At 36.2% G+C, this 26,788-nt stretch overlaps 2 protein-coding genes, 1 long non-coding RNA gene and 2 other non-coding genes across 5 annotated transcripts; 1 reads left to right on the forward strand and 4 right to left on the reverse strand.

Annotated features, from left to right (window-relative positions):
- Window positions 1-2,666: 2,666 nt before the first annotated feature.
- LOC137089552 (uncharacterized) lies at window positions 2,667-6,094 on the reverse strand. The gene is made up of 5 exons (XR_010907707.1): window positions 5,954-6,094; window positions 5,511-5,591; window positions 3,266-3,326; window positions 2,940-2,987; window positions 2,667-2,727 (listed from the first exon to the last, which is right to left on the reverse strand). It is a non-coding gene; the product is annotated as an uncharacterized lncRNA (long non-coding RNA).
- LOC137090418 (small nucleolar RNA SNORA13) lies at window positions 3,083-3,214 on the reverse strand. The gene has a single exon (XR_010907854.1). It is a non-coding gene; the product is annotated as a small nucleolar RNA SNORA13 (small nucleolar RNA).
- On the reverse strand, window positions 3,395-3,527 carry LOC137090417 (small nucleolar RNA SNORA13). The gene has a single exon (XR_010907853.1). It is a non-coding gene; the product is annotated as a small nucleolar RNA SNORA13 (small nucleolar RNA).
- A 1,490-nt stretch (window positions 6,095-7,584) lies between the features above and the next one.
- LOC137089399 (uncharacterized) lies at window positions 7,585-13,014 on the reverse strand. Its single transcript, XM_067452977.1, has 5 exons — window positions 12,884-13,014; window positions 9,321-9,497; window positions 8,577-8,655; window positions 8,232-8,307; window positions 7,585-7,914 (listed from the first exon to the last, which is right to left on the reverse strand). Exons 1-5 carry the CDS (start codon window positions 13,012-13,014, stop codon window positions 7,724-7,726), a joined length of 654 nt encoding a protein of 217 aa, XP_067309078.1. The 3' UTR covers window positions 7,585-7,723.
- pcyt1aa (phosphate cytidylyltransferase 1A, choline a) lies at window positions 11,005-26,606 on the forward strand. Its single transcript, XM_067454168.1, has 9 exons — window positions 11,005-11,204; window positions 16,081-16,195; window positions 16,277-16,376; window positions 17,571-17,687; window positions 17,798-17,949; window positions 18,081-18,159; window positions 19,631-19,773; window positions 22,434-22,622; window positions 24,650-26,606. Exons 2-9 carry the CDS (start codon window positions 16,088-16,090, stop codon window positions 24,884-24,886), a joined length of 1,125 nt encoding a protein of 374 aa, XP_067310269.1. The 5' UTR covers window positions 11,005-11,204; window positions 16,081-16,087; the 3' UTR covers window positions 24,887-26,606.
- Window positions 26,607-26,788: the final 182 nt, after the last annotated feature.

The raw sequence follows: 26,788 nt of genomic DNA on the forward strand, positions 1-26,788 counted from the left end.
TGAAACGAATACATATTAAGTGACCCAAGTAGTCTCAAAGTGAACTTTATATGGTTCCCTGACATGATTCAGACATTCATTTTCATATATTTATTAATCCACTTCAATTTCATAATGTTACATTTTAGCTATCAATTGCACACATTAGCATTTAAAATGCTAAACATTAAAAGCTCCTTTAGCAAAGCCGTCACATTATCCCACTGCCTAAAATGCTCCACTCTTTTCCACAATGGTAACACACTATAATTTAAATTGTTCTAATAATTCCAACATAATGGAATATTAAACCAAGTCTATCCTTTTCTCATCGTGCTCAAACATACATAAAACAAAACTTTTACATATAAAATAACATTTAATCTCTCTGGATTTAGCCATATGAAAAGCATGCTGGGAACTAACAAGCCCCACTAGTTCCAGTTAATGCAACACAAATCATTCATGTAATCTCAACACAAACAAATTAAGTAAACTTCAGTTTGATTTATATTTAAGTGGACTGAACACAATTAAATTAAGTTAGGACAAAGTACAGCAATTGTTTTGACTTAGCTCATTTTAATTTAAATTGCAATTTGAAGCAATACAATTTTTAGTGTATGAATTTTGTAAGAGAAGATAATGAAGTGAATTTTATTTAAGGAAAAAAATGTGACGATAAAAGCTAGTATTTCTATCTTAATTCTCTTTTTTTCCTATTTACATGCACAATCTACCACATCTCTTGAAACCTGTAGTCTATATAGTTCACATTAAAGTAGGTTAGACAAAATTAGAGACAATACAACCACTTGACCTGGTTTAGAATTGCTGTGGTTTGCAGGGAGATTAGTCTTTGATGCATCATATTTTAACACTGTGTTGTCACAGGGTGAGAACAATTGAAAAGGAAAATGCTCATAGTCATTAGTCACATGAAATATCAACTCTCATAATCTCCTTTAAATTTCACTTTTTTTTTTACAATTCAAAAAAAGTGTTTACCAATTATTTTGTAGTGTAAATGTAAAAAATGTAGCAAGAAAAAGCTAATTTTGACAGGTGTGAACTACATATTGTTGAATTGACAATGCATAAAGCATAGCATTGTATTGTCTAAATATTAATCATTAATTTTCACCAAAGCAGTAGCAGTGTGGTAATAATTGTCAGATGTGTTGAGGTTAACGTCAGTGGCTCAACTAATGTCAATTGAGAAGGGGGAATATTTCATATTTCTCTGAAACCTTGAGGTTAGAATGTGGAATAATGCCTTAGTTTTTTACATTAAAAGATTATGTAAACTTTTATTAAAGAACCTAAGGGGGCATTTATATATGGTGCTGTTTTCAGCTAAAAACGTATGCATTTTGACCATTCATTTACACTTTGGGGGCCTTAAACTTTTGTTTTAAAGTCCAAGTTTTTGATAACAATGCAGCTATCATCTCTGTGTAAACTACAAAGATTTACATTTGTGAAAATTGTTACATTACTTGCGTGTTCATGTGTTCAGCCTGTAGGCGTTTAAGTGACATCGCCAACTACTGGCCTTGAAGCATAATACAGCATTTGGTAGTTTTTACAGATGTGTCAAAAAAGTTGCCTGAACAAAATTGTCAATGTCGTTGTATGTAAGAGGAACAAACCGTGTTTTAAAACATTACATTTTAAGTATGTTGCAGTTGTGTAAAGGTGACATGTTGAAAATGTATTACTGCATCTAACTATTATCGATTACACATTTTCCTGACCAACCTGGCTTATGGATGTTAGAAAATAGGAGTCTATACATTCTACATTCTTGTGCACAACTCAAATGTTTGCATTCCAAAACAAATCACTCCCTTATTTTAAGTCATATTTCAATGACCCTGTAGCCATAATGTATTTATTTTACTCATTTCCATTTACCCTGGAGGACAAGATTAGTAAAAAGTGGCACGACTTATAAGGCTCATTTATACTTCGGTGTCGGACCTGTGCCATAGCCTCTACGCGTTGATTTTCATTTATACTTCTGGGTCCTTGTTTGCATCGATGTGCAGCAACACAATCAAGAGGGAGCATGTGATGGAGGGTTTCTTCTGGCACACCAATCACAGAGCTTGCTGTCTGCGTAGAATTGACACTTTTTTACGTTTTTGGAGAGGTGCACGTCAGGGTACGTCATAGGCTACTTGTGCAACACACAGCCCACGACATAGCTACAGAGTACTCGACACAGAAGTATACAGTGGGCTTTAGGGGCCATTTGCCAGACACCGATTTTAAATAAAAACATGACATTTAAGTGTTGTGGCTGTTCGTATACACAACAACTGTTTTGGAGACCCGAAAAAGCCCATTTTTGGGAGAAAAAAAAAAATTGTAAAAAGTTTTCGGTAACAAAAAAATTAACATTTGTTTAAACTACAAAAATAAAGAAATTTGAAAACGGTGACAATGCATGTGTATTACATGTTCATTCTATAGGCACGTAGGGTTTCTTTACAAAACGATCACACCAACCACTGGCCTGGCAGCAGAATAGTGTTTAATCGTTTTCACCTTTACCTAACACCATGTGGAAATTGCAAGTTGAAAAGAAACGTTTGGGGTGTTTTCCTTTCATGTTGCGTGTTCCTTAAACATTCAAACCAATTATTAAGAGACCATAACACAACCACATACAAACAACAAAATGTTAAGCAAAAGGATTTATTGAAGTATACAGTGTAGATACACATGCGCAGAAAACCGCATCTGGAAGAGAATCAGAAACAATGAATCCACAGAAAAACAAATCAATACAGCATAAACATGAATACTGTAAATCATTAATGTGTAGTTCTATACAACAGTAAAACCTTAAATTCAAAATAAATCGACAGTGCCTTAACATACAAATCATTAAAAAGCAGCAAAATATAAAATGGCAAAAGATAATTGTAAGCGAGTCAGTTAATAAAACTCACCACACACCACTAGTCCTTGAATGCAGAGTAATTTTCCTCCACTCGACCCTTTATAATAGACAGGATCGAAATGATTAGCATTACGATTTGCATTTATGAAAAGATACTTAAGTATCATACATGATCAGTGTATCAATGTAAATAAATGTCCATAAAATGAAACTTTTGAAAGGCATAGATGCAAACACCTTTCAGCAGCCACTTTGTGTTTTAATGTCTGCCCTATTTGACACCACATTCATCTGACAGAAATGAACAGGTAACACTGTAAGGCATGATTTTCTTTACTCAAATATATATATATATAAAAAAAAAAAGCTGCATACCACGTGTCATGCAACTCTGCGCATGTTGCTGTAGCAGCTTTTCACAACATTGGCTGTTCACCTGAAATAGAATATGATTGTAAAAACATGAATGCATTAGATCAGGTCATGAATATACCTCATTGTGAATGTTGTTCTTGTCATAGCACAAGCAAGAGGAACAAGCGTGTTCTCCCAAAAATGTGGCTATTTCAAGATTTACTGTGCGCCTTAGTTGACACCACATTCATGAATGTGAAAATGAATGGGCAACACAAAGGCGAGACTCTTCAAACAGAATAGAGAACTATACATGCTGATAGGAATAATTCACCCAGAAGTGAAAATTGTCATTTACTCACCCTCAAGTTGTTCTAAACCTGAATTTCTTTCTTCTACAAAAGTTCCATAGCATTTGTTTTCCATACTATGGAAGTCAATGGAGCCCATCTCTGTTTGATTACCAATATTCTTTAAAATATGTTCTTTTGGTGTTCAGCAGAAGAAATCATATAATACCGACAGGCCGGTTCTAGACATGGGTAGAGGTAGGCTGAGCCCACCCAAACGTCTGCCTTGCCCACCCAATCAGAACTTAGGAACGTGCAATTATTGCATGGACAGAGCTAGAAAAATGTAGCTAAGTGTTTAAATAACAAGTGCATAGTTTTGTCCCTCTTAACCTTGCTGTTGAAGCTGTAAATTGAATGTATGAGGAAAAGCTACTGTTTAAACAACACCACAAATAAAAATCCACTGTTTATCCTTGGTTTAAGAGCCATTCACACAAAATGCGTTTTAAAAACACGAGATGCAGGTCTAGACTTTATTTTTAAACACTTTAACTTGAGTGCCGTGTTTATAAATCCACGTCCTGTACAATACTCCGCAGATGTAATGGAAGTGAGCGCAACAGTCTAAACCGATACGGTTTAGGGGGGCAGTTATGTTCAAAATGATATTAAGAAGTGTAATGGAATTAAAAAATAAATAGAAAAACATTTCATTGCCCCTTTCCACACAAAGATGCATTGATTGCTATATTAACATGTAGACTTCCATTCTGTTTTCTTTCCAAATTATCACTACACAGTAGAAAAGTGAAGTTAGCATGTAACGTGTGAAAATAAGATTAAAGGGTTAGTTCACCCCAAAATTAAAATTGTTGTTAATGACTCACCCTTATGTCGTTCAACACCCGTAAAACCTTCGTTCATCTTCAGAACACAAATTAACATATTTTTGTTGAAATCCAATGGCTCAGAAAGGCCTCTCTTGGCAGCAACAACATTTCCTCTCAAGACCTTAAAAAGCCAATCTCAATACAGTGGTTCTACAATCATTTTATGAAGCGACGAGAAATGTGCACATTTTTTTTTAAATCTAAATAATGACTTTATGCAACAAGATCTTGTCTTCCACCTGGGCCTCTGACAAAGGACGTGTGAGACCCAGAAGCGAGGAACTGTTTACAAGCAGAGGAAGATGTGCCATATTTAAGCTATTGAATTCTACATTGATTGTGCTTTGGGTCTTGGCGTAGTGCTCAATGTTGCTAGTCTGCATTTCCTGGATGCCCGAATCATGAGAAACAAATAAGTGCACGTAAAAGTGGCTTATCAAAGACGCGAAACGAAGAGCTTTATGTCATATCGCGCATGCGTGGTGGTGCTTCGGGAGTTCACGGCAAAGGCTTAACTTTTTGAATAAATTCATTAAGATTTTTTTTGCCGCACAAAAACTAATTCTCGTCTCTTCATATAATTATTGTAGAACCACCGAGTGAGATGGACTTTTTAACAACATCTTAAGTATTTTTATGGGTCTTGAGAGAGATGTCATTGCTGCCAATGGAGGCTTTTCTGAGCCATCGGATTTCAACAAAAATATCTTCATTTGTGGTCTGAAGAGGAGCGAAGGTCTTACGGTGTTAAACGATATGAGGGTAAGTAGTGACACAATTTTCCTTTTTAGGTGAACTAACTCTTCAAAAAGTAATCTAATAATATCTATCCATCCATCCATCACCCCCACCCAGGATATCTGCCAAGTGCCAACCCATCTTTCTATAGGTCCCTAAAACCGGGCCTGAATACAGGTTTGGAACAACTTGAGGACATGACAATCATCATTTTTGAGTGAACCAAAATTTTTGAGTGAACTTTAAAAAAATATAACTTTAACAAGCTTATAATTAATCTGGTATAATTTAACTACTCACGTGTAACAGTCTAAAATACCACTTTACATCAAATGTAAATCATACCTGGAGTTTAAAAGCAGTTCCTCCTGGCCCTCATGGCGTCAACACGTGACGGTTACACGGGCCATGTGTTTTAATGCACTGCTGAAAAAAAAGAAAGAAACCAAGGACAACCAATTAAATATAGTTGCATAAACAACCACAATAAAATCCAATGATGATCTACTTTTAGTTAGATATTTTATTTGGATGGTTACAACTGCTCAAGTGCCACAGAAAAAAAAAACATTTGTGACAATAGAACAATTTGTTTGCGCATCTCAACTAAAGGGAAAATGAAGAAAGATAAAGGGAATATTTGAAGAACACCGCGCCTGAGAGACAAACAATCACCAATTCTACATAAGCACATTTTGCTTTTCATTAACGTTATAATCGCACTAATCAAATACACATACTATAAAACCCGCCTGTATACAAATAACATTTACTGCTTACCCACATACCTTAAACTCGCAGCAAATCATCTACTTTAAGAGCGCAAAATGATACAGGTCTTTACTTAATCATCTCCACGTGGATACTCAATACGAAGCTATGTTCGGAAGTAATGAAGGACCCAGTGTAGGCGACTATCAAAGTGCCTGAGTGAAATAGTTTCCTCATTCTGTTTGCGACCCGCCGTAAAAGAAGAAGAAGAAGTTTCCTCATTCAACCAATTCAACCCATTCCATAGATATACATAATAATTATGTATATGACCCATTCAACCTCGGTCAACCTACACAAGTTCAAAGTTGGACAGACCTACTGATTGTTCTGTTTTCAACATCTTAAAAATAATACAATTGTCTAGATTGCAGCTCTGCAGACTGTCGAATCTCTCAAGTAATATCCATCCTGGATAACTAAGTAATTTTTTGTGTGCAACCCGTTAAAAATGTTTTAATTAAAATTTTAATTCATTTCAACATTTCGAACTACATGAATAAACATTAAAGGTGGGTATGAGTGGGTATTAAAGATGAGTATATTGTGACATATTTACATTTTTTGGCCGAACTATCCCTTTAATTAAAAATTGAAAAGTGTTATATAAAGTTACTAAGAAAATCTAGTACATGCGCTGCACTCTGTCCACTCTCTTAAGGAACATCTATGGAGTCAATATAATGCCTTAATGTTTTGCACAAAAATAAAGTTTTGCAAAACAAAAAAAAGAATTGAGGAGGAAAAAAATGTTTTGAAAACAAAAATAAAGATTTGCAAAGGAAAAATAAAGTATTGAGCGGGAAAAAATAAGTTTTGCAAACAAAAATAATAAATTGCAAAATAAAATAAAGTTGTGCAAAAATAAAAAATATGCTCAATTACAAAATTCAATGACAGCTGTAATCCTATTTTATCTTTGCCACATATTTTTCATGCTCAAACCTACTAAATCATTTGCAACGCTCATTTTATTCTGCGTTTGAGTCAAGCGTGCGCTCACGGTACTGGGTTTCCTTTGCGCTGCACTTTTCTGCACGGTTCTCTTTGTGGCACTGGTTTGACGTGGGGGTGGAGTCAAGAAACGGGGGCACGCCCCCACCAAATACGTCATCGGCTGGAGACGGAGATCAAGCATGGCAGAGCAGAGGCAAATGGGAGGATTCCAGGTATGTAAAGGTGTTTGTTTCCTATTATTTAGCGTTAAAATGTGTTTTATTGGTTTTTTTCTTCTTCTTCTTCTAAATGCGATTATTATTAACGGCCTTTGCCAAAGAAGTTAGAGATAATTTGCACATTAACTTGTTGTAAAATGATAGGTATGTAAAGTTGATTTTTTTTTTTTCTTCTTCTAAATACGATTATTATTAACACTATTTCCATCTTGATGTTGATGTGCATTAAACGGTATACGATACACCAGGACTTGCCTCAACACACCAGCCTGGACGTTTATACATTGCCTTAATGAAAAACATTCACACATTAGTTAGAAATGTCCTAATAAAATGTTTAAAAACTGCAAGATGCAGGTACATTTTTGTGACACGTTTATAAGTAGAATGACAATGTTTACTTAGGCTTAGCCACAGATGGACAGGAGAGGTTGTGGGGCACATTAAATTGGCAGACACATTGTGTTGTATATTTAGTTTTATTATATTACTACACACTCAGAAACGTAATGACAAAAATTAACTATATAAATAAAGAAATAACTAAATTATAACAAACATAGCTGTCTTTTTTATATTGTAAGGTGTACTCCAAAATATCATGCAGAGTCTTTAGTGTTTTGTATATTTCATAACTAATTGAATACATTTCTTTTGTAGGTCGGTGGGCACAATGATGCCATCTTGAAGAGGAACCATGTAGAGTGCCGTTCTTCCAGTGGTTGTTGCCATTTTGATAAGGTTGCCAGTATAGCCCTCGGAGTCTGGAGGGACAACAATGAGCCGCCTTCTTCCACTGCCACCTGTGCCAATTCAAATACACATTACAACACATCAAGTATTAGGGGGCCCACACAGTACAATTAGGCTCATGTCCATAAAGTGGAAGCTAAAAAATGATTACTACTACTCTATCACTTCCCTGACTGCAAAATTATTAAAAAAATTAAAAAATTCTAAAAGGGAATGTGTACATGTGAAAGCTTTGGGATGGCTGGAGAAAATGTGCAATTGTAACCCAGTGTCTAATACCACTGAAAATAAAACTTTTGTACAGTTTGCATTAATACAGTTATGCGTTGTCATGCTTGTGTCTGCTCTGGTATTTAATATAATGCACCTGGTGCCTTATAAAGCAGCCACCCTCCAGCGAGTGATCTCAATTTGGGAAATTCAGCTTCAAGAAGCTTGCATAACTACAGAAAACATGAAACAAGGGTCGCAAAAAAGAGCACAAAATTAGAACACACAAAAATGCTAATGTAAATACATATGCAAGATAAAACATTATATTAGGATTTATGAAAGATTTATAACCATTATATTGGGAGAATGCAGCATTACAAATCCTAATAAAACACACTGCACCTGGGATTGTAATTTGATTATGGACTGATGTGATAAAAATAAATTCATGACTGCATATAAATTGCAAGTAATCTAAGTCCAGCGGCTGGCGACTCACTGCATACTGGAGTTTGGAGAGCAGTCTCTCCATTACCGTACGCCCCAATTCAACCCTGGTGGCATCAGTGCCCACCGACCTACAAAAGAAATGTATTCAATTAGTTATGAAATATACAAAACACTAAAGACTGCATGATATTTTGGAGTACACCTTACAATATAAAAAAGACAGCTATGTTTGTTATAATTTAGTTATTTCTTTATTTATATAGTTAATTTTTGTCATTACGTTTCTGAGTGTGTAGTTATATAATAAAACTAAATATACAACACAATGTGTCTGCCAATTTAATGTGCCCCACAACCTCTCCTGTCCATCTGTGGCTAAGCCTAAGTAAACATTTGTCATTCTACTTATAAACGTGTCACAAAAATGTACCTGCATCTTGCAGTTTTTAAACATTTTATTAGGACATTTCTAACTAATGTGTGAATGTTTTTCATTAAGGCAATGTATAAACGTCCAGGCTGGTGTGTTGAGGCAAGTCCTGGTGTATCGTATACCGTTTAATGCACATCAACATCAAGATGGAAATAGTGTTAATAATAATCGTATTTAGAAGAAGAAAAAAAAAAAATCAACTTTACATACCTATCATTTTACAACAAGTTAATGTGCAAATTATCTCTAACTTCTTTGGCAAAGGCCGTTAATAATAATCGCATTTAGAAGAAGAAGAAGAAAAAAACCAATAAAACACATTTTAACGCTAAATAATAGGAAACAAACACCTTTACATACCTGGAATCCTCCCATTTGCCTCTGCTCTGCCATGCTTGATCTCCGTCTCCAGCCGATGACGTATTTGGTGGGGGCGTGCCCCCGTTTCTTGACTCCACCCCCACGTCAAACCAGTGCCACAAAGAGAACCGTGCAGAAAAGTGCAGCGCAAAGGAAACCCAGTACCGTGAGCGCACGCTTGACTCAAACGCAGAATAAAATGAGCGTTGCAAATGATTTAGTAGGTTTGAGCATGAAAAATATGTGGCAAAGATAAAATAGGATTACAGCTGTCACTGAATTTTGTAATTGAATATATTTTTTATTTTTGCACAACTTTATTTTATTTTGCAATTTATTATTTTTGTTTGCAAAACTTATTTTTTCCCGCTCAATACTTTATTTTTCCTTTGCAATTCTTTATTTTTGTTTTCAAAACATTTTTTTATTGCTCAATTCTTTTTTTTTTTGCGCAAAACTTTATTTTTGTGCAAAACATTAAGGCATTATATTGACTCCATAAACATCCATCCTGGATAATAAATAAATCCTGGATAATAAAGTAAAAAAAAAAAAATGTGTAACCTGTTAAAAAATATTAATTACATTTTTTATTAATTTCAAAATGTTTAACTATATGAATAAACATTTAAGGGTCATAGAGGTCATACAGGTGGAACAACAAGATGAGTAAATTGTGCATTTGGCTGAACTATCTCTTTAAATAAAAATGTAAAAGTTTTTTCTTTTTTTCTTTTTTTTTAAATCACAAGAAGATATAAATTCTATCAAGTATGTGTAGTGTGTGTGTACTAGCAAAGTATATATTTAATAAAATTACCAAAGGTAACTTGCATTTGTAATTAATAACACTCTTAAGAGTATATTAATTATAGTAATAATTATGGATGAATATATATATATATATATATATATATATATATATATATATATATATATATATATATATGTATATATATTTATATATATATAGTGTTGGGGAAAGTTACTTTGAAAAGTAATGCATTACATTAGTTTTGCGTTACTTTTTCTCACCTGGGCTGGGCTTGTTTTTTTTTAAATGTATAACAAAACAGCAAGTGACTAAAAACACTTACTTACCTAATAAAAACAAAAAAAAAGTATTTGTTGCATACAGTTTAACTGAATCATTAAAGGTCAGCAGCAATACATCAGTCAATAAAGTGATATTTAATTATTGGAGGGTTGCATGGTATTCTGATTTTGCATTTCACAGATTTTATAAATTTTGAGGAATACTGATTATAATTTTTGTGTGCAAATGAGATTATTAAATGCATACTCACATTTAGCCTACAATAACCCTCATGTCTACACACAACGACTTCACACTTACATTTTATCTAAACATGGGGACAAGATCTGTCAGTCAATAAATGGGAAAACAAACAACTTGCGTTACTTATTTAAAAAAGTAACTCTAAGCTATTTTTGTTGTAAATTTTAAAAGTAATGCATTGCTTTAGGCTACTGGTTGAAAAAGTAATCTGATTACGTAACTCAAGTTACTTGTAATGAGTTACCCCCAACACTATATATATTAAATGCCAGTCACATACAATGACCATGACAGTAGTCATTTCCAAGATATAAAATATACAAATAAACTCTTACTTGTGGTGACGAGGGTGGGACTTTTATTTTAAAATCATCATGATTTTTGCTGCCATCTTGGAGCTGAATAAAGTTGATCCCAGTCTCTTTTGTGGCTTCTGTCAAATCGGAAGGTCTGAGATCACTAAACAGACATTTAAATCGAGACTTCCGACTCCTGTCAGACTTGACCTAAGGAAACACATAAGCCTAAACCTTCAACCACCCGTTTAACACCATCTGAGCTCATAACGGCATTAAAGCACAAGGGTAAGCAGCTAATGCGTGTTCATGTCTGTATATGTGTCCTAAAGATAGTCAACAAGAACCAGCTAGTGTTTCGAGCTGCTATATGTGTCGTCTCACCAGCTCAAGGCATAGTATCTATCTATTATTATATTTATTATATCTGTTAATTATTATATCGTAAGTTAGCTCTCTATTGAAATAGTTAAACTACTGTCACTTTTTGGGACACTCCCACTGTTAATGCATCCTGTATCATAGACCCACCTCCTATATTTTGTTATATTTATGTCTTAATTTGAAATCTAGTAACTCGTACTAGGTTTTATTTGGAAGGAATGTGGAGCATTATAATGGTTACCCTCGTCTCTGAACTGATTACTATTGTTACACCTTCGATATCAATAGTATGCAGCTACAGCTGAGAAATCATTTTAGACTCTTTGCTATTAGATAAGAAGCTGAAATAGTTGGAATGTATGTGCAATAGCCTACTGGTCTGTCTACAGTGTGCTCTGAAACATGATATTGCCTTAGTTTAGTTTATGTATCAGTGCCAGATCTCAAAGCATGTCGAAAATAGTTGTTGATCTGTCATTTATGAGTGTGCTATAGTGGATGTAATGTTATGTCCGGGTAACATTCCTCTCCTATTGCTTAATTCACTCATGCATTCATCCAGATAAGACTCAAGGCTCTGCGTTTAGATAATGGAATGATTGGAATGAGGAAGGACTCAGCCAAGGTTTCCATAGGCTCTTCCTGAACATAACCAAGTTGCTGATGAACTGAGCTCAGTTGTTTTATTCTATACAGTTTAAGATTTTCATGAAGAAATGTCTTATTTCAAGCTTGAAATCAAAAGAAAAAATATATAAAGATATATTTTGCATTAAATGACAATTCACTAGTTTCTACATGCATTTTATTGATTTTATTGTAAACAGTTAATCCATGCATATGTAAAAAATAAATAAATAAACAATTGACCTTGTGATCCTTAAAGCTGCACTATGTAACTTTTCCGTTCGCTAGAGGGCGCCTATTCAAGGCTAGGGATGTTGACCGATGACTGTTTGACTGATGGTTAAACGCTACTTCAGTTAGCAATCTCATTCCAAAATCTTTTTGTGTGAAGTGAACAAATCCCTCACACTCAATTTTTCATAACTCACCTGTTTGTACTTAATAAACCAAGCCTGCAGTATCCCTCTCAGATTCTGAAGCTTTCACGCCTCGATCGCCGGTGACCGGTCCCAGTATAGCCGCCCCTCTGTGTTTTCTAATATACGCGATGCAAACTAAACAATAAAATTACACTTCAAATATTTTTTCCCCAAAATGAGTTTATGTCATTGAAGGCAATCATCACGGTGATTTAATTTCAAGTGTTCGCTTTTAAAATAAGTTTAGTTTTAGTTAGTTATTTGATGCTTTAAAAACGGGGGGGGGGGGGGGGGGGGTGACGTCATGATTGACAGCTGAGATTAACGTCTTCTCTGAGTGACTAACTCTGAGGCACTAGCATACTTTTTTCGGGATTTTTGGGAGCAGATTGGAGCTTTAGCTTTAATTTCTTCCTTTTACATAACTGTTTATTTCACAGGCGTTTTTTTTTTATATCGAGACTGTACTTCCTCCTCTATTTCCTGCTCTCTACTGCGCAACTCCGGTCCCAAAATCGACTGTACTTCCTGCTCTACTTCCTGCTCTCTAACTGCGCAACTCCGGTCCCAAAATTGCTACTGCGCAGACTCTGTCCCAAGATGTCAGCGCTGTGCAGGCCACCTGAAAGCTTCAAATCTGGCAAGCGGAAAGGATGATGTCGAGTCATCTATATTTTTTTATGGCCTATGTAATAAACCAATAAAAACATTTGGCGCGAGCTCACAGCGTTTGGGTTTGCGTGCTCACAAGGTTTGCAAAAAGTAAACAGGCTAAAACACTTGAGGTTAGAGCCAGGGCAGACATCAGTATGAAGCGTGCATTAGGCATGAGATGGGCTTACATTTGGAAATATTTACATCTACATTTCAGTGGTAACACATAAGGAGTTGATCATCATCTTTCTTTATTATTGTTAGCACTACCTCGAACTAAAGCGTCTCTTCAGAGCTGTCATTTTCTTAAATGAGCCACGGCAATGTTACAAATGAGCTATTAACGCTTGACAAATGCCTTTATTTTTTCAACGCGATCAGCTTGTACCCAAACCATTTCGAAACTAAGGAGCCATTTGTTTGTTGATTACAAACAAGCTCCTCGGCGCTGCGTTTGCGGGACTCATGTTTCACACTTTAGGGGATTTGAAAAAAAGTGACTTGAGTGGAAGGAAGGCGGCGGCGCTGGGACTGTGTGTGTGTGTGTGTGTGTGTGAGAGAGAGCGGCAGGCAGAGCGGGAGAGAGATCATAGAGGGATGCGACAGAGTTGCGAAATTGCAGGCGAGCCCCGCGGCTGTTATTTCAAATAGCGCAGCATATTTTAAACTAATCGGTTAACCGGTTTCAACCGGCTAATGAGGCTTGGTGGTCGGTCAAGAAAATGTTTCGTTTGCGCCATCCCTATTCAAGGCATAGTTTGATGAGGCCAAGTTTGAGCTCAGAATCTTGGGGTATGTGGTCTTCACCTCACAGACAGTGGAAAAGAATCTGGATATGACTCATGTTGATGGATGCGGTTATTAACATTACTGTAGTATGAAGCAGAGCTGGACCAAGTGTTGTGGAGCTGAGCAAGGCCGCTGGAGCGATTGTTAAGCAACACGTGCCTCGTGAGCAGCGGGACTTTTATTATGACGGGACGGGACACAGTCGTGGGCACTATTTCCTCTTTTCTGGTAACGCAGCTCTGCTTGTCATATTAGATTAATTTAAGTGTGTTTTCAATGATGTTATGACGTTACTCTGTGAGTTCGCTCTGCGGCTGCTGTGACACTTGTTGCAATGCAGTGAGAGTAAAGCGTTTCTGCAGAATAAAACTGGAAACCGAGGTTAACGCAGATGAAGCAATTGACAGGCAACTCCCTCAGACACTATGCTCAGACGTCCCGGCTACTTGGTTAAAATAGCAATTTTCTCACAATTTATAAATAGTTGGAAACATTTGGGATATTGTAAGAACTCAACTGAACAAAATATATAACACTGGCCTGGTGGTTTTTGGATATTTTTCTGCAAAAATACTACATAGTGCACCTTTAATCAAAATGTCATAAATTGTTCGATGAAACAACAGACTTCTGGTGATCAGGGTTGCCAAGTTTGCATGACAAAAAAGGCCTGATGGCCAATTAAAAATAGCCAAAAAATAGCCCAATGGCCATATCACAAATATCAAGACTCAAAATATGCCATTCCTATATTTATTTTACATCATTGTTAGGCAAATTGAAAACCACTATATCATAGTGATCATGAACACAGCTCAGAGTCTCCCTACATGTGGGCCTCCTTCACAAAACATTTAGCAGAGTTTTCTCATCGGTAGGTAGAATATAAAATATTTCAGTCCAAGTAGGGCTGTCTGTAACAATTCCTTGATTAAATTTGAGTACTCCATTTTAAAAAAAATTACTCAATTGCAATTTACCCACGTTGATTAACTGGCAAAATCCCAGAAGTGACGCATTCCACAGACAAGAACTAGACCATAATTGGACTATTTTCTAAGACTGCACGATATATGTTAAAACCATTTAAAAAATCTCAACACAGTATATTGTGAAATCACAAAGGCTGTGTTTCAATGAAATAAATACATGTGGGTTTCAGAGTCAAGTGCGACGATTGAATGATTTACAGGTTATGTGTTTCTTTCAGCGTCTCAGAGTTCCTTCGTTCGCAGTAAATGCTGCTCCACATGAACTCAGTCTCTGCATACGCTGTTTGTTTGGGTTTCCAATAACATCATGCATTTGGAACGCATATGAAGTATAGTATTTCATAGCGAAGTGTGGCACTGTTATAATTTATAGTGACGTGATGTGAAGGCTAAGTATGGTAACCCATACTCGGAATATACACACACACACACACACACACACACACACACACACACACACACACACACACACACACACACACACACTGTTGAAGGGGTTAGGTGGCAGCCCTGCTAATGACAAATGCAGGACTTATTATTTTTTGACATTTAGTTCACTTAAACGCTGCCCCTTTCTTACAATCAACTGAAATCTTACCTTATCTACCTCCTTGGTAGGTCCCCACCCTACATTTGAACTTAAATCGCAACTTTTTCATTTTATTTGCATTGTGACATTTGAATCACAATAAAGCATGTTTCCTTTCCAAATTTCAACTTCTCATTACTGCAACAAAAACAATCTCATTTCCATTTAACGTGATTTGGTAATGACAAAAAAAAAGTCAGTACACCGTTATTACATTTTTATTATTAAATGGAAAAAGGGCTAAATAAAATGTAAATACTGAAAAATATTCAAATGTAAACATAAAAATCAGTGCAACAAGTATTCACTATTATTACACTTCACAATTATTTACTAATTTGATGTAGAAATAATACGCCTTATTTTTTTGTTCATAGAGTATGTTTTTTCTCAAATATTGGACTTGGACATGTTCTTCTTGGCAAGTTTTATTTGATTCACCCCTTTAGCCTTTCCTGTGAAGATCAGAAAGACATCTGGACATTTATCTTCAACATGGCCAAACAGTTTGCACTACAGCCAACTTTCCTGACACAGTCATATATTTAATCTTCTCAGCAACTTTGTGTAACGAAATACTCTTTCCAATATATGGGGTTATACTGCCAATGAGTTTTGTATTTTTCTTAGGAACTTACCAGATTGTCTTCGACTAAATGCCTTCTAATTATTAGCATAATTCCTGTTGTTTTCTCCATAACATTTCACAGAGCCTGAATGGAGGCCCACGGTTCAGCACGATTGTCCAGAAAGAGAAAGAGAGAAGGTTCAAATGGAGAGGCAGAGGAGGGCGAGAAACCCCAGAAGTTAAAACGATGCACAGTGGTGAGTGAGATAACAGTTAAGCTTGAATGCAGATGAGAGATGCATTTGAGACCGACGAATGTGGTGCTTCTTGCTCTTCAGGGTCTGAAATACCCGGCTCCGTATGCAGATCAGCTCGAGTCAATGGAAGATAAGCCATATCAGCGCGTCACCATGGAGGAAGCTCGCAGAGGCACTCCACGTAAGATATCTGCCCTCTGTAGTGAACTCCTCCCACACACACACATTCAGATATACACGTGTCAGGTGTTACTTTCATTCACTGACTCTGACTGTATTTAGGCTGATTAATTGGCCAAAATACGATTATGGTCAATATTGCATATTTTGCAGAGATTTTTTCTTTATTTCAACAATATTTTACTATCCACACTTGTATTTCTTTAATGAAAACAGAAAGGCTAGAAAACCTTATTACAGACCTACTTTGACAATATTATTGGCATCCTTGATGTAATATTTGCTACTACAACCTTTAGATGAGATAACTGTAATTTAAGTGCCTGTTGAAAAGTGAATGACATTTCTTCACCTCTCTAATGGAATTTTGGCCCACTTTTCTTTTTCCATTATTGCTTTCAGAAATGACTATTTCTGGTTGGACACATCTGGACCTGTTACTGCAGAATAGTGTTGTGTTTTGTTATCAACAGTTTTATGTTTTTGTCATTGTTCTTTCCAGGGTCATTGTCCTGTTGGAAGAATAATTCTGACACTGGGTTAAAAAAACCCAAACCAACAAAATAAGTCATGCATTATTATTACAAATCTATACTGATTTAAAAAAATAAGCCAATATCGGCCAGTAACCAATGTGATGCCAATATTAAGCAGATCCATAAAAGAAATCCATATGTGGATACCAAAAGATATTTTAAATAAAATATTTTGGAAATGTTGCATTGGTTTACACAATGTCTTTATTTTAAAATACATTGTAATTCCAAAGTTTGTCGTTGGAAAGATTTTAAAATGCTGCATTGATAAAAAAATAAAATAAAGAAAAACAGTAATATTGTAAACTATAAAAAAGCTATTTTCAATTAAAAAATATTTTAAAATGAAATGTATTCCTGTGATGTCAAAGCTGAATTTTCAGCATCATTACTCCAGTCTTCAGGGTCACATGATGCTTCAGAAATCATTCTGATGATTTAATGCTCAAGAAACATTTTTCTATATTATCAATGTTGAAAACAGTTTTCCTGCTTAATATTTTTTGTGGAACCGTAATAATTTTTTGTGATTCATTTGCTTAATAGAAAGTTAAAAAGAACAGCATTTATTTTTGTGGAAATCTTTTGTAACATTATTCATTTATTTACTATCACTATATATATAATTTCCCTTGACATTATGTTTTTTTTGTTTTTAGCCAACAGGCCCGTGCGAGTGTACGCTGATGGTATCTTCGACATGTTCCACTCAGGACATGCACGTGCTCTCATGCAGGCTAAATGTCTTTTTCCAAACACTCACCTTATTGTAGGTGGTAAGTATTCCTGGGGTTCAGTATTTGGAGTGTTTATCATTCTAAACAAAGAGCAAAGAGTCCTTCTTAATGTCAGTGCTGTATTTAGCCTCTTTCCCATCTCTCTCCAGTGTGTAGTGATGACCTCACACACACATTAAAGGGTTTCACTGTCATGAATGAGGATGAACGCTATGACGCGATTAGTCACTGTCGCTATGTGGACGAGGTGGTCCGGAATGCTCCGTGGACTCTCACGCCCGAGTTCCTCACCAAGCATCGGGTAAGATGAGAGTAGTAGTATCGTACGACACTCAAAGCTGTGTTATGGTCGTGTTGGAGGATGAAAGTAAAATGGTAACCAAGAGGTGAGCTGCTTATTTGTGCCCTTATTTTTGTCTTTTGATACCTCAGATTGACTTTGTGGCCCATGATGATATCCCATATTCCTCAGCTGACAGTGATGATGTTTACAAGCACATCAAAGACGCAGGCAAGTATAACCGCTTCAGAAACTGCTATGAAAGCTTATTTCTGAAACAGATTTTTTTTATTACTTTTTTCCCCTTAAATTTGCATGATATAAACTCAAAATTTAAAGTTGCAATTATGAGAAATTTAGAATTGTCAAGAAAAAAGAATTATGAGTATGAAATCGCAATAGTGAGAGAAAGTAGAATTATGAGTATGAACTCGCAATAGTGAGAAAAAGTAGAATTATGAGTAAGAACTCGCAATAGTGAGAGAAAGTAGAATTATGAGTAAGAACTCGCAATAGTGAGAGAAAGTAGAATTATGAGTAAGAACTCGCAATAGTGAGAGAAAAGTCAGAATTTTGACAGGGAGAAAAAAAGTCCGAATTGTAAGAAGGAAAAGGGTCAGAATTGTGAGATATAAACTCGCAATTGTGTGGGGGAAAAAAGTCAGAATTACAAGACAAATGCAGTTGCGAAAAATAAACTCTAAACTGTAAAAATTTACAGAATTGCTAGAAAAATTTACAGAATTGCTAGAAAAAAGTCAGAATTGTGTGATATAAAGTTGCAATTGTGAGAAATTCAGAATTGCCAAAAAAAAAGTCAGAATTGCGAGGGGGAAATAGGTTAGAATTGCATGTAAATTAATTCAGAATTGTGGGATATAAACTGGCAATTGCGAGAACATTTTCAGAATTGCTTAAATCTTCTGATTTGCTAGAAAAATATAACAATATAAGCTTGCAATGGCAAGAAAAGGTCTGAATTATGAGGGGAAAAGTCAGAATAGCAAGGCAATAAAAGGTAACCTGCGAAAAAATAAATCCAGAATTGTGAGATATAAACTCGCAATTGTGAGGAAAGATGGCTAGAAAAAAAATCAAGAAACAAGCTTCCACACTATTTTCTAGCAGGAGACAAAACTGACCCTTACAGGTCCTCGGCAACAGATGGAAACGTGAATGTCACTGACGTGTTTGAATCTCACATGCAAAAAATACAGGACGGATCAAGGTCTACTCTTATACAGAGTGTTAAAAATAAAACTGCTTCATTAAAACTTCAGTCTTCTTGCCTTTATTTTTACAATGCCCAGCCAAAAAAGTTGCTGTTTGGATTTAAACAGGCAAATGCTTTATGATTGGATCATTGATGCAGTGATTTTTGTTTCTAGTATGTTATATCATGTTTGTCAACTGTTTTTCTAACCCTAATTGATGGAGTGTTTAGCTTTTGATTTCTTAAACAACCATGAAGGAAGACACATTTTGGCCAAATTCTAGGATGACAATCCTAGAGTACTAGCCTAACTATTACTGTGCTTCTGATGTAGAAATAAATCTCTGCATCAAAACATTTCAGAATATGAACTATAACCAATAAAGATTTTTTTCAATGAAGTATGAGGCCATTTAGCTTATATCCAAAGCTGCTTACAATAGTATTTGAATCTTTAAAATGGTTTCTTTTTATTTTGGGCTTCCACAGGAATGTTTGCACCAACCCAACGCACAGAGGGCATTTCCACCTCTGACATCATCACACGCATTGTTCGAGATTATGACGTGTACGTCAGACGGAATTTACAACGGGGCTACACCGCGAAAGAGCTTAACGTCAGCTTCATCAATGTGAGCACTCTTTCATCATATGTGTTTGTTTCCTTGGTCCAGTTTCATCTAAAGATCAAGACTAGATGCCAGAAATTTGATTTGTCAATCTATTCTACGGCTTCCTGATGTTTTTTTTTTTTTTTTTGTCCATACAATTAAAGTCAATGGGGTCCAATGTTTTTTGGACCATTGCGTTCTTAAAGGTGGCCTAGAATGATTTGAAACAATATGTTAAATTGTTCTCTGAAATCTACATAGAGGGTATGTGGCTTATTTAAGGGCAAACATTGTCCAGATACAGTTTTACAGGTCCATTTACAACAGTATAAATTTCCCCTAGGATGTAATGCTCTGTTTTTGCCTTATTTGGAAGGGCCATGAATATTAATGTTGAGCTCTGCTCTGATTGGCTTATTTCAGAGCAGCTGAACTGCTTGCAGCTCACAGCTGACAAGCAGTTCAGCTTGTGATTCCTGACCGTCCTGACAGAACACAGACCGACTGAATGACACTTTAAGCAAAACAGCTCAAATGGAGATTGATAGAATGCAGCTTACTTGTTTATTTGTTGTTTTCAGATCATCCGCACGTGAGAGAGCTCGCGTTCGTGCGGTTGCCAGATTTCAGTAATTAAATCCCCTAAACATAGCTTTTCTGTGAAAAAAAACCCCTGTATGCATCCGGTGTTTTACCTAAACATGTCCAATCTGGCAACCGTATGCACGCAAGCTCTCTCTCGTGCGCGGATGATCTGAAAACACCAATAAACAAGTAAGCTGCATTTTAACAATCTCCATTTGAGATGTTCTGCTTAAAGTGTGTCATTCAGCCTACACCAGCAGCCATATCACCCTGTAGCCCAAGACTGGTTTCCCACTGTAGCTAAGCAGGGCTGAGCCTGGCCAGTACCTGGATGGGAGACCAACTGGGAAAACTAGGTAGCTGCTGGTAGAGGTGTTAGTGAGGCGCTGTGGTCTGTGTGGGTCCTAACACCCCAGTATAGTGATGGGGACACTGTACTGTCAAAGAGCACCGTCTTTCGGATGAAACGCTTAACCGAGGTCCCGACTCTCTGTGGTCGTTAAAAATCCCAGGATGTCCTTCGATAAAGAGTAGGGGTGTAACCCCGGTATGCTGGCCAAATTTGCCCATTGGCCCCTGTCCATCATGGACCTCCTAATAATCCCCATATCCTGATTGGCTTCACCACTCTGTCTCCTCTCCACCATAAGCTGGTGTGTGGTGAGCGTTCTGGCGCAATATGGCTGCTGTCGCATCATCCAGGTGGATGCTGCACATTGCTGGTGGTTGAGGAGATTCCCCCTTCTATGTAAAACGCTTTGAGTGCCTAGAAAAGCGCTATATAAATGTAACTTATTATTATTATTATTATTACATTTTAGACTTGTCTTTTTTCGTCAACGATATTGCGTGTTTATATAACTTTAGTCACAATGTAGGCTAACGTTACGCAGTGACTGTGATGATGTAGTCTAATCTGAAATAGGCAAAAACATCATAGGAAACACCATACTTCAGTTCTCAAAAATATAAATATGTAACTTATATTTTTACAAAATGAATAGCCTTGTCAAATGACTATTTTTTTAACTTATATGGTGGAAAAGGTGATGTTTGCTAGAAGGATCGAGTGAACGATCTAAGCAAAGTATCTACGGTTGTATTTTGTAATACAAAATAGTATTAACCTTTGTCATTAGACACACTATTTACTTTTGTATGGTACTCTGTGTTACCTGTTGTTACTGTACTAGCATCTTGCGTTATCTAGACAATGCTGTCTCTCTAAGAAACTTTCAATTTAATCAGAAATTGTTTAAACAGTTAATAAGTGGATAAATCGCTACTTACTGCTTGCAGGAATACAGTTGTAATTGACACTTTCTTCAGTTTAAGACGCTGAGCGAAGCTTGCTTGAAATTGGCCGAACAAACGAACGATCTTGAATTAAATTGTTGTGGTATTGGATTATATACATCAACCATGACTGTTGAAATTTTTTCACTGTGGGAAGGGTAGAAAAGTCCTCATGTCCCTGCACAGCCTGGAACATGAAGTGTGTCCATGTGAGCAGCTTGTTTTGATGAGTCGCTCCATTTCCGTCTGACAATGAACATGTTTGGACAGATGCAAATGTTGGGGGTGTGAATATAAATGATCCCCAATGCTTGCGTCACTGTTGGGTTTATTTTGAGAAGCGGCGTGCATATAAATGATCCCCAATGCTTGCGTCACTGTTGGGTTTATGTTGAGAAGCACTTTTTTCCCGTTGTGTTATGGATTCACAAGATTTACATAAGAAGTAGGAGGCAATGATGTTTGAGACTCACAGTGTATGATGTCCATATACTGAACTCTTATTATTTCACCATGGCAAGGTTAATTAAATTTTTCATTCTAGGGCATATATTTTCTTATATCTTTGTGTTTCGCAGAAGAAAGAATAAATAATGACAGAAATTAAAATCTTGGGTGAACTATCCATTTAAAGCAGTGACTCTTCACCTTTCTCTCAACTCTCAACTTTTTATTTACAGAAACTTGGAGCGGCAGTATATTCAAATAAATAAGAAATTTAAAATAATACTATTCCATAATTCCAATAACTGAACTTTTTTCATAATATCTAGTTGCTGTGCATTTTTTGCGACACTCAGGAAAAGAAGTACAACCTTCAGGAGCGCGTGGACAAGGTGAAGAAGAAGGTGAAGGACGTGGAGGAGAAGAGTAAAGAGTTTGTTCAGAAGGTGGAGGAGAAGAGCATCGACCTGATCCAGAAATGGGAAGAGAAGTCCCGCGAATTCATCGGCAACTTCCTGCAGATGTTCGGACCGGAGGGAGCGTTGGTGAGTATCTCTTTAAAAATAGCTTTCTCCCAAATTTTCAAAGTCAGCATCCAATCTTCAAATCTGAGTTGGAACGCTACGCTATACAGAGGCAAGCTACTTAAATGGCATTACTGACATAAAGCACATGAGGGACACAACTCTGAGTTCGATGTTAGCATGTTGTTATGCTAATGATGCAATATACTTTGAAGCATACAAATACATATTAAAGATAAAATTATATATTTGAATTAAAAATATAGCTGCAGGTGGCAATAATTGTTGTCCAAGCACCAATAGCTTATGAAGACATTTGGTGATACAATTGTCATATCTTTCCAAATCAGTAGCTGTTTCCATTCAACTATTTTTATGTGCAAATTGGGATATTGCATAAAAAAAACACTGGATGGAAAAAGTGTCACAACACAATCAAATAAAAAAAACACACTGCAAATACTCACAACTCAACCAAACACAGAAACACACTGCAAATACTCACAACTCAACCAAACACAGAAACATGCTGCAAATACTCACAACACAACCAAACACAGAAACACACTGCAAATACTCACAACTCAACCAAACACAGAAACACACTGCAAATACTCACAACTCAACCAAACACAGAAGAACACTGCAAATACTCACAACGTAACCAAACACAGAAACACACTGCAAATACTCACAACACAACCAAATACAGAAACACACTGCAAATACTCACAACACAACCAAACACAGAAACACACTGCAAATACTCACAACACAACCAAACACAGAAACACACTGCAAATACTCACAACTCAACCAAACACAGAAACACACTGCAAATACTCACAACTCAACCAAACACAGAAGAACACTGCAAATACTCACAACGTAACCAAACACAGAAACACACTGCAAATACTCACAACACAACCAAACACAGAAACACACTGTAAATACTCACAACACAACCAAACACAGAAACACACTGCAAATACTCACAACTCAGCCAAACACAGAAACACACTGCAAATACTCACAACTCAGCCAAACACAGAAACACACTGCAAATACTCACAACACAACCAAACACAGAAACACACTGCAAATACTCACAACTCAGCCAAACACAGAAACACACTCCAAATACTCACAACACAACCAAATACAGAAACACACTGCAAATACTCACAACACAACCAAACACAGAAACACACGGCAAATACTCACAACACAACCAAACACAGAAACACACTGCAAATACTCACAACTCAGCCAAACACAGAAACACACTGCAAATACTCACAACTCAGCCAAACACAGAAACACACTGCAAATACTCACAACTCAGCCAAACACAGAAACACACTGCAAATACTCACAACTCAGCCAAACACAGAAACACACTGCAAATACTCACAACTCAGCCAAACACAGAAACACACTGCAAATACTCACAACTCAGCCAAACACGGTGCACATATAGAATGTTTCTGTATTTGGTTGCGTTGTGAGAATTTGCAATACATGTGTTGTCAAACTGATGATGTTTGCTTTTTTTATAAAGTGTTTTTTCTATTTGCATGCGTTTTCTTCAGGTGCTGCGCATTGAGTTCTTTCGGTCACTGTAGATTAGATCTAAAATTATTTATTATCCTGTGGCTCCTTCTCTCACAAAATTAAGTACACAGCCTAGACACTACGCATTAAGTGTTTGTACATTGTAATGACTTGATTTTCCGACTTTTCCATGTTTATAATTCACACTCAAAATTCCCACATACAGTATCCATATTGTCCTAGATAAGAACCTTAAATAAAAACAGATGTTATGGGAACAAATTAAAATATATAAAAATGATTTCACTTTGATTGCATCTTAACTGTTAGTGTTTTTATCTTACTTTATACCTTATTTTATTTAGTTTTTTTTTTTTTAAAGTCATGAATATGAGTGGAGAAGCCGTTGTCCTCTATGGAGATCATTTTTATCACAAATGGCTCCACTCAATGTCTCTTATTGGCTATGTGTTGGTCTTTCTCTCTAACAGAAGCACATGCTTAAGGAAGGAAAAGGTCGAATGCTTCAAGCCATCAGTCCGAGGCAGAGTCCCAGCAGCAGTCCCACACGTGAGCGTTCCCCTTCTCCGACCTTTCGTCTACCCTTCTTCAACAAGACCTCCCCGTCCTCCTCCCCCTCCTCGCATCACAGCAGTGCCATGTCTGGCTACACCTACGCCGCCCGCAGACAGGCCATCAGCGAAGACGAGGAGGACGACGAAGATTAGAGTGACACAGCACACCACGCATCTGTCTTCCAACACTGGCAATCGAACCTCAGAAACAAAGCAATCCTTAAACAATCCATCAGTTTCGCTCTCCGTATTATTAACAGATATGAAGGTTTATAATGGAGCGACGTTTAAAACGTGATTGTTGGGTCAGTTCAAACTAGTGGAGGTTTTAAAAATGGTTGTCAGAGATGGGATGCGAGTATTCAAACTTCAGCGTCTCGTTTTGAATCACACAGGATTGTTTTAGAATGAGTTCACATGGTATTAATGCATTTCAGTTTTAATTATTTTAATGTTCTTATAATATATAAATGTTAGACATCTCATAGGTCACGTCTCTTGGTATGGACGAGATTGGCTTGTAACGTCGGAAACACCGCAACTCTTTCCTGTGAGATAAATGCAATTATCTATACAAGAGCTACAAAAATTAAATAATGAAAATTGTTATCTGTTCATATCACACAGCGCATAATCAGTGTTGTAATAGTTAAAAGTTCTAAAAATGTGTTGAATAGCTAAAATACGCCAATATTACCAAAGGCACCCAAAGCATGACTATGGGGGAAAATGAGGTAGTGTCTGTCCCATCAATGCATAAAAGTAACTGTACCATCAACGTAACCGTAGTTGGTCTCCGTACGCTCAGCTCATCTACTTGAATTTGGTGTGTCATGCTTTAGTACAGGTCATGTTTCAAAAGACTTTTTTTGAAAAATATATGCTTAACATAAAAAGATGTCTTTTTGTCACTGCACAATGCCCTGTTTATCTGTCACTGTGATTCTTCTAAAACTAAGGGGTAAAGGGCTAGTTTTCCACATTCAGTTTAGATGAGCATTGGACTCAAACTTGTTAATTGCATAATTAGATTCTGCAAAATTTGTTGTGCAAATTTTAGTCAATTGAGCTGTTGATAATTAATTGAGAAATGAAACAAATCACTTAAAAGGAATATTCTGGGTTAAATACAATTTGAACTCAACAGTTGCTGTCCATTATGATAGAAAATTATTTTGCCTCGGTATAAAAAGAAAGGTTACGCACACAATGGTAGGCTATGAAGCAATCATTGTTTTAAATGTGTAATTTTCTGTCCTGCACATGGTAAAAATATATATTAAGTGGACACAAATAAAGAATTTGTTCTCTCATTTTAGTAAATTTCAGTGGCCACAATTTGTGAATTAGTAAAATTAATTCATGGCCACGATATACGTTATGTGCGGGACTTTTCTTTTTTTCCCCTTACCAGTTAAGGGGCAGAATGTTTTGTGAATGACTGCCTGACATCTTGCGCTTAACTTGTATTTAACCCTTATCCTTAACTTTTGAATAGTTTAGGTTTTTTTCATGTACATCTCATGTACTATGGATATGCAATGGTCAGTTTTAGACAGTATGTTTAAATTGAGATTGTACCACCAGTGATTATGTCAAAAAAAAAACAAAAAAAAAACAAATTTCATAATTTGACAAGAGGCAGGGGCTCATCAAACTACTGTCCTGACTTGCACTGATTTCAGAATGATTTTTCGTTTAAATAGTTGATACTTCACTTTCATGGTAATGTCAGTTTTCCCGCCTGATTTTTTTGTTGTTGCACAAATCTAGAAGATTATTTTATTAACTCTGCCTTCCCTTATCCTGTCAGCCTTTGATTGTACAGGATGACAACAGAAACAGGAAGACAAATAAATGGCGTCTAATTTAAGTGTTGTTGTTTTTTCTTTTTTTCTGCCATCTTTTTAACACCCAAGATTTTCTTTTGCAGTGTTCCTTATTGGTCATGACAACTTTGAAATATAGTCATGATTTATACTGAATTGAAGAAAAATGAAACAGTAAATACACAGGATGCAATGTTTTTTTTTCCCATTATATATTTATACCGAA

Source organism: Pseudorasbora parva, chromosome 9 (genome assembly GCF_024679245.1).
Source record: "Pseudorasbora parva isolate DD20220531a chromosome 9, ASM2467924v1, whole genome shotgun sequence".
Lineage (NCBI taxonomy): Eukaryota > Metazoa > Chordata > Actinopteri > Cypriniformes > Gobionidae > Pseudorasbora > Pseudorasbora parva.

Coding starts and splice junctions, on each gene's coding strand:
- pcyt1aa (XM_067454168.1), top strand. CDS start 16,088: ATGGAGGCCCACGGTTCAGCACGATTGTCCAGAAAGAGAAAGAGAGAA. Junction 17,688..17,797: donor CACTCACCTTATTGTAGGTG/GTAAGTATTCCT, acceptor ATCTCTCTCCAG/TGTGTAGTGATGACCTCACA. Junction 17,950..18,080: donor AGTTCCTCACCAAGCATCGG/GTAAGATGAGAG, acceptor TTGATACCTCAG/ATTGACTTTGTGGCCCATGA.
- LOC137089399 (XM_067452977.1), bottom strand. CDS start 13,014: ATGACTCGACATCATCCTTTCCGCTTGCCAGATTTGAAGCTTTCAGGT. Junction 9,498..12,883: donor GCGCAGTTAGAGAGCAGGAA/GTAGAGCAGGAA, acceptor GTTTGAGTCAAG/CGTGCGCTCACGGTACTGGG. Junction 8,656..9,320: donor GGCAAATGGGAGGATTCCAG/GTATGTAAAGGT, acceptor TTTCTTTTGTAG/GTCGGTGGGCACTGATGCCA.